Source organism: Rhagoletis zephyria, unplaced genomic scaffold (genome assembly GCF_001687245.7).
Source record: "Rhagoletis zephyria isolate East Lansing unplaced genomic scaffold, Rhagoletis_zephyria_1.1 Rzeph_scaffold_03789, whole genome shotgun sequence".
NCBI lineage: Eukaryota > Metazoa > Arthropoda > Insecta > Diptera > Tephritidae > Rhagoletis > Rhagoletis zephyria.
The window spans coordinates 42847-51007 of record NW_016160872.1 but is presented as its reverse complement, the minus strand read 5'-3'; the positions used below and the strand labels follow the sequence as shown (position 1 = coordinate 51007).

General features: G+C 41.7%; 2 protein-coding genes across 2 annotated transcripts in view; one reads left to right on the top strand and one right to left on the bottom strand.

Moving 5' to 3' along the window:
- The window catches only part of LOC108369667 (aladin-like), a 6556-nt gene extending 2984 nt beyond the window's left edge, over positions 1-3572 (top strand). Inside the window, 1 exon segment of the mRNA XM_017624830.1 lies at positions 3007-3572. Within this exon segment, the coding sequence (XP_017480319.1) occupies positions 3007-3344 (338 nt within the window). The 3' untranslated portion in view covers positions 3345-3572.
- Positions 3573-5712: 2140 nt separating this feature from the next.
- c11.1 (maestro heat like repeat family protein c11.1) overlaps positions 5713-8161 on the bottom strand; it is a gene marked incomplete at its 5' end in the record, with an annotated part of 25725 nt that continues 23276 nt past the window's right edge. Inside the window, 5 exons of the mRNA XM_017624832.1 lie at positions 5713-6011; positions 6070-6172; positions 6228-6362; positions 6419-6737; positions 6797-7485. Coding sequence (XP_017480321.1) covers positions 5869-6011; positions 6070-6172; positions 6228-6362; positions 6419-6737; positions 6797-7485 — 1389 coding nt within the window. The remainder of the gene's footprint in view (positions 6012-6069; positions 6173-6227; positions 6363-6418; positions 6738-6796; positions 7486-8161) is intronic.

The window sequence follows — 8161 nt, the reverse complement described above, 5'->3', positions numbered from 1 at the left end:
AAGATCGCGAGCGAGATAATGGTGGTGGATTAGCGTTCATCCTACACCACACATTGTAGTATCGGCTTATCGAACAAGATATCGACCCAAGGGACACCACCCTAAAGTGTTAGGGCATAGATGTCTGGTCAGGCGATATCGATCTCGAAATATTTAACGTGTATATACCCCGTCACCTGCTTCCCGGCAGGATATCATCCTGACATAGGTGCGCTACTCAGAGGTGAAAACCGAATGGCATTAGGTGACTTCATGCGCATCACGATCTTTGGCACTCAAGCCTGGCTAATGATCGTAGCGGAACCCTTTTGGTAAACGACGACGCGCCTACCAGGACTGTGGGTAGCTGAAGCAGCTCGGCAGACCTAAAAATTGTTAGCGCTGGTCTGGTAAATTGATATGCTATTTATTGGCGGCCTATACTAACACTAGCATCAGACCATCTGCCCATAATCATCTCCATCGATAAGCCCACCGACTTTGCACCCGCGGACCACCGAGCCTACACCAAATTTAACAAAGCTGATTGGAACGGATTCGCGGAAGTTACCGAAAGCAGCTTCGCCGCCCTTCCCACACCCACAGACGTACATGCTGGCGAACCTCAGTTCCGCAGGGTAGTCATTGCCCTATCGGCTCGCTTTGTACCGTCCGGACGCATCGCGGAAGCAGCTGTACTAGCCAATGAGCGTGGCCACCTACGCCCGTTCCCACGACAGTCGGGACTACGTTACCGGAACGATCCAGATTTATATTTGGCCAAGGACTGTCACTCCAGCAACACTCCCCAAAAACTCTTTGGGGCACTTGTATGCTGCTACAACAACAACCACCTACGCCAGGTCGATCCCGCGGATCATCGCTTGAAGGCCCTTAATTTGGAGATTCGGCAACTGGTAAATCAGTACAAGCGAAAAAGTGGAAAGAGCACTTGAAGGCCGGTAACTTCACCTCTGGCGTGAGTAAGCTCTGGTCAACCGGGAGGTCCTTGTCCAACCCGTCGACCGTGACGACAGAGTGGAAATCTCATTTGAAGTCGCGCTTCGTCGGACCCGAAGAAATGCGCAAACTACTTTGGTCGGCAATTTGTCCTTCGGTAGACAAGGCCAAATGTCGAGGGACCAGGAGGATACACAAATTGCCCAAAAACAGTGCACCACTTGTTTTCACAAGCGGTGAATATAAAGGGGTCATCGGGAAGGCGAAAGCCTCCAAAGCCCTTGGATCTGACGAAATCTGTATGCTGATGCTAAAACATTTGGGGCCCGTGGGAGTAGCATACCTAACGGAGGTCCTCAACCTGTCAACGACCACTCTCATCATTCCTGATGAATGGAAATCAGGGAGAGTGTTCCCACTGCTGAAACCGGGGAATCCCGCCAACAAAGGAGACTTATCGCCCGAAAACGCTCCTTTCCCCGGTCGCGTAGACACTGGAGGAACTGTTACTTCCGTAGTATTTCACATGCCCCCCTAACCCTAGCGAAGCATTAGCATGGCTTCCGTAAAGTGCACAGCCCAGCAACAGCATTTAACCCCATAAACACCCAAATAACTCGTTGCCTAAATCGCAACCGCCCCTGTGAGAGAACGGTCCCAGTAGTGTAGGACTTATCAAAGGCATTTGACACCGACTGCCATTCCACGGTGCTAGAAGAGATTGTGGCCTCTTCACTCCCGCAGAGTCTGAATCGATGTTCGGCGAATTATATGAGTGTTCGACAATCGTCAGTAATTTTCACAGATTAAAGCTCGAAACCAAGAAGAATAAAACAAGGGGTTCCACAAAGTGGTGGTCTCTACCCCTTACTGTTCAACTTCTACATCTCGAAGCTCCCCCAGCCACCTGACGGAGTTTCCCTGATCTCGTACGCTGGCAACTGCTCGATATTGGCGTCTGGGAATGAAATTTATGACCTCAGTAAACGGCTACCTTTCCAGCCTTTCTCGCTTCTTCACTGCAAGGAGCCTAACACTCTCCCCAACGAAATCAACGGCGACCCTCTTCACCACCTGGACGAAGGAGGTCAGGCTAAAATTAAGAATTCACGTCGATGGCACACCAATACCGACAGTAAACAACCCGAAAATTTTAGGGGTCACCTTTGATAGCCTGCTCTCCTCCACGCACACAACCGCAGTTGTCAACAAAGTACAGAGCCGCAACAAGTTCCTCAAGCCGCTCGCCGCCAGCATTGGGGCAAAGACAAAGAAACGTTGCTGGCAACATACAAGGCAATTGGCCGGCCGGTTCTAAATTACGCAGCACGAGTTTGGACGCCGGGAACTAGTTGGACGCAGTGGACGAAGCTACAGACTTGTCAGAAAGCCGCACTCCGGACAGCGAGACTGGGTGCCTTCTGATGGCGCCTGAGCACCACCTACACAGCGAGGCCCAAGTGTTCCCGGTAAGAGAGCAGAACAAAATGCTTTGTAAGCAGCTTCTGGAGGTCACCACCTACCTCGACTCCCGTATATGAATGCCGTGATCGGAGCCCAATCGCCCCCTGCAGAAGAGACGGAGCTTCAACTGCCAAGAGAGACCCGCGTTACCCTGGCTCAGTTACGGTCTGGATATTGTAGCCGCCTCAACAGCTACCTGTCCAGACTCGACCTCAATGACTGCCCGCCATGTCCTCAATCCTACTCAACTGACACGCCTCTCCCTTTGGTCTGGGGCCTACCGTTACTTGAGGCTGACGACAAAGATTGAAGGTTGACCCGAAATAGCCGGGGCTTAGTAGTGCCGCTACAACAACAAAATTCAAGGCAACGTGCACCTCCGAGCATTTGTTAAATTTATAAAAATGTATAGAGTGTTGCTCAAGCCATCTGCTGGCAGTTGCTGATAGTAAAATTTCCTGATAAGGCAAGCTACAGGTGAGCCGCGACACTAGCACAGTCGTGGCTTGTATAATGCTGCCCACAGCCCAACTAAGCAATATACGCGTTGTTAATTTATTTTTTTATTCAGGAGAAAAACTAATTTTTACTTTTTTATCATAGCTGGTACCTCCACCAAGGATGCGTTAAAAATTGCTGACTTAACCAAGTTCAATGCTGGTCGTCGTGAGGTCGGCGGCAAGCCACAATCTTTAGCCTGGGATGCAGATGGCAGATATTTAGCTGTTATATTCAAAGACACACCTTGTATTGCACTCTTTAATACTTGTTTGAAAAAATTCGATATGACAATTTCGCCACTCTGTTTTCTCACCGGCATGGGCACAGAGTTTCCCTCATATATCTGCTTTCAAAGCATAAATCGGCGTAATACGGACACCGTTTTAACTATTGGTTGGTCCAGTGGTCGTATAGAATATTTTCCATTTGGTAATATGTGAAATAAAAGTAATACAAAGTTGCAAAGTTTAGGTACATAAATATTAAAATGGTCTTTGTATTTATTATATGAGGTAAATCACTATATAATTTACATTTAATGTTCAATAAACAAATATATACAACAAAAATAAGGCCTTTGTCAACGGATAATGCAGATTTTCAAACAACAAATTGCAAGTTAAGATTACCAAGTGTGCATCGAAAGAATTACACGCGTTCTTCACAAACGTAAGATATAAAAAAGAAAATACAATAATTCATGAGTATAAATCGTCGCCTGAACAAATGATTGTCGTATGTGAAAATTGGGCCAAATTAAGTTAATAATGCAGTTAAACTAAACTCATCAAGATCTTTCAAATGGCTTTATCAGTTTTTTGATATCTCCTTTAGATTTCGAGATATACAAATTTAGTGTTTATAAGTCTCAACAAAAAAATTGTTGTATGTGAGAGATCACATACGACAAAATTTGACAGGACCTGAATGGCATTCACAGGGAGTCAGTCTCGAATTATGTAGACTCCAGACCTGTGAATGCCGTTCTAGGCGCACAACCACCGAACATTGAGGAGGCAGAGCTTCATCTGCCTCGGGAGACAAGAACCACCCAACTTCGCTCTGCCTACTGCATAAGGTTAAACTCATACCTGAGCAGACTAAACGCAGATGTACCAAATGAGTGTCCGGCATGCGGAGAGACACGCCATGACTCGAAACATCTTTTCGTATGCCCGGAAAACCCGACAACCCTAACGCTTTTGTCCCTGTGGACCGACCCTATTGCAGCTGCACGCTTCTTAGGACTGTCGTAAGAGGAACTTGACGACGACTGAGATATTAACCGATCTGGGCGGGGTTGTTGTAGCTACTACAACAACAACAAAATTTGAATCTTGTTCGGAATTACTACTGAGCAAGCATTGAGCGTAAAAATTTCAGTGTCATTCGCGATGTTAAAGCGCACGGACTTGCTTCGACTTACTCCAAATAAGCAAAGTTATATTATATTTTTAACCGACTTCAAAAGGAGTAGGTTATTAATTCGTCGGAATATTTTATTTTATCTTGTTTTTTGTGTATGTTACCGCATAACTTTGAATCTCGTCAACCGATTTTGATATTTTTTTTTATCGGTCGTACCTCAAGGGTGGTCCTATACTGGTTTAGATTTGATCATGGGATCATGAAGAAATTAACGGTAGTTCTAAAATTTTATATTAGAATTGAAGTCTGCTTTTTGCTTAAAAATTACTTGGTGGAGAAAGAAAGAGACAAATGCTTCTACAGAACCATATTAAAAATGTAATTAAAACGTCTCACATACATATGTATGTACATACTTATGTGCTTGGTACAAATGTCGGTAAATTACTCACTGAAAACTTAATGCAATTCAAAAACAACTACTATAGCATTTAATTAATTATAGTGCTCAATTGAAAACAGTATTGTAAATAAATTTATAATTAAAGAATTGAAAGTTGTGTTAAGTTTTCAATCATTTTGCAAATAAACAAAAATTTTAGATAGGACCTTTCAATATTAAGGTACTATTGTTTTTAAATACATACTAAGTTTTTTTGTGAAGGTGAATTGAATTTTTATACATATTTACTAGATTTGTAAGAACTATTTTTAGCCGATTTCAAAAAAAGAGAAGGTTATTAGTTCGTCGGAATATTTGTATTTTTTTTTGTTACCGAATAACGTGGTGGTCTATTAACCGATTACTATAATACATATATTTTTAAAGGAATGTTAGTAACTAATTTGGATCATGAAGAAATTAACGGTACTCTTAAATTTTTATAAGAGAATCGAAGTCGGTTTTGTTTTTTGCTTAAATATGACTTGTCTTATGCTTCCTTTAATATATTTTGATGTTCAAATAAAGCTGAAATTAAAGTTATCCTCCATATGATTTGTGTGATATTTTGCTAGTAATTTGTCGCATGTTTATGAATTGAGCACAACCAAGTTGTCAACTGTACAGACGACAAAGTGTGAGTAAATAAAATTAGCAATTAATGTTGCAGATTTTGTGCAACTTTTTTTAATAATAAATTCCAATATTTCCTTCAGCTGGAAACAACATATAAAATTTTCAAAGGAATCTACCACCACGTTTTCAAGAAAACAGACTTTAAACTTCGATCGCGATTTCCCAAAAGTCGTCAAATGTAATATACGACAATCATTTGTTCAATGTACGTATGTATATACCAGTATACGAAAAAGTCCCATATAGTAAAGATTATTCTAGTTTTCTATAATCACATTGACACGTATTCACAGTGCTATTTAATATAATATACTTTAAGGTACACTGCATTTTCAAAATTCTATTAGCCTGGTTCATAAAAAATAAAGTAGCTTTATAAATTGAAAAATGTATGAAAACGTCATTTTATAAAGCTTTTTAAACCTACTTTATTTTTTGGGAATAAGACCATATGCTTTTATTCGCATTAAAAAAAATCACTACTGATTTCTAGCTGAAATGCCAACGGTTTTTTCCTTTCAAATGTCCCCAAAGAAATAGCCCAATGCCGTGGCTGCCTTAACGCGAACAAAATGATTTTCGTCTTTTAGTAGAGCGGCTAGTTTATTTCCCACGGACTCGGTTTGCGTATTCCGTTCCGGCAGGAAGTTGTGGAGTATACCTGTCAAGAGTTGAGGTAATTAGATCATATTTGATTCAAATAACAATTAGCGATTCACCTATTACAATCGCAGCGCTGCCCCGCACCTCTGCCCATTGGCTACGCAATTTCGGTATTGCCGAGTCAATGAAGTCCTGTATAAAATCTGGCAAATCCATAGCCTGAAAACAAACCGTATCTTAAGAAAAAACTCCAGTACAATATCAACTTGCTTACAATTAATTTAACAAAGTCGACTATAAAAACGCCATAGTTTAACTGTCCATGGTCGATTAGATGCCGTTGTGCCATTTCATTCACTTTTGGTGCATTCAACAAGCCACAAACCTTTCGTAAAGTACCTTTGCATGCCTGAAAATGTTTTAAGTTGACATCGAACATAGTAGGTCTAACAATATCCATCTCACTCTAATTATTGTCGCATCACCCTCACTCAAATGTAACAAAATTGGAAATAGGTTTGCAATTAATTGCTCCCGCAGCGCCTCTGTAGAGGAAGCATTCGGCGAAATGCTGCCATTGGCATCGTGTGCCTTTTTCGACTCACATAGATCGCCAAAGAGAATAATGGACGCCTCGCGTATCTCGTTTGAATAGCTGCCGAAAAAAGGCCGAATACGTATCGCTAACGAGACATGAAATGATTCTAGACGATCACTGGGCAATGTCTGTAAAATGCGTGCTAGTCCGCGCATGCTTTCGAGTGGAATATTTATAAGGCAGTCACTGCAATGAAAATGTACTAGTTTTTTAGAATTCCCCCAACTGATTAAAATGGTACTCACCTAGCAGTGTCATCAATGCCTTTCAACAGTGCGGTCACTGCGGTTTCCGTGTATTTTTCGATATCGTGGTCAGTCAGACTTCCCACGTATCCTAAACCTTGTATGCTTATTCCACGCACAACGGCATTAGGATCACTCAGCGCCGAGCTTAAGTGCAACATAATCACTGAAGAAATTTCTCCGCATGGTTTCAGCGGCACAAGACGTGAGAACAAACCCACTGCAGCAATCCGTTGACCATCATATGGTGATGCAACATATTTGCTAAGCGCAGTGACGACCTGTTTCATAGTGCTCGATGAGATTTGCAATTGATTCACTAGCCCAATAGCAATTGGTGTTAGCAATTCAATGTAGTTTTTCAGATCGGTACTGCTGGCCAATTGGGTGTGCACTGTGAGCACGGTAGCGATTTGTTCCATTTCTAGATTGCCGAGGAATGCTTGAAAAGTTTCCAATACAATTTGACAGGGATTCAACTTAACTAGATCCTTGTTCGGGACAAAGCCAAACTTCGATTTGGTCGTTGAGGCGACCGTGGATAGTGAGCTGCTCGAGGCGGCGACGCCCTGTTGAGTTGGCGAGTTGCTGCGCTGACTGCCTGCGTGCACAGGTGGCGCTAAGTTCGTGTAGGTGGCCAAAGATGTTAACAGCATGGTAAAGAGTTCAGGGAATTTTTTGTTTAGTTCCTGGAGAGATTTATAAAAAAATATAAATATGAATTACAAATATACAAATCTATGGGCCCGTGCTACTTTTTCTCAACTGGTCGATAGGCATCAAACCTAACTTGAACGCCCCACAATTGGGCCAAGCGTGCTCAAAAATCAATTTTTAAAAATCCTTTTTTTATATTAAAAACACAGGTTTATTCCACATTAAATTCTACATTTGGTGGTAAGCTTTCAGCTTTCTATCATTTTTCGGCTGGGAGATATGCGTTTTTAAACTTGACAAATTTGAACATTTGGGGTGTTCACAGTTCGTTCCAAATTGTGTCTGAAAATGTAGACGTCTACATTTTGAGACATTTTTAGCATCAAACTGTGAGCACCCCTTTCTAGCAGTCGTCGCAAAATCGTCTCAAAACTTTGCTGGTGTTGCCAGACATTTCTTGTTTGCGTGCATTGTTTATATGTCGCCTTTCGATTTTGTTTCTGAAAAATTGTAATTATTTAACTTAATTACCAATTCGTAATATTTGTTATTCCTTTTCCTTGATTTGTTTCTTTTCATCAGAAATTACGCTGAAATTAAATGCAAATACGGAAAACGTGCCCAATAAATAAAAAAAATGTGATTAGTATTGCCATAATGCAACCCTGCTGCGAGGTTGCAAAATGTAGACGCGTAAAAAACATACCT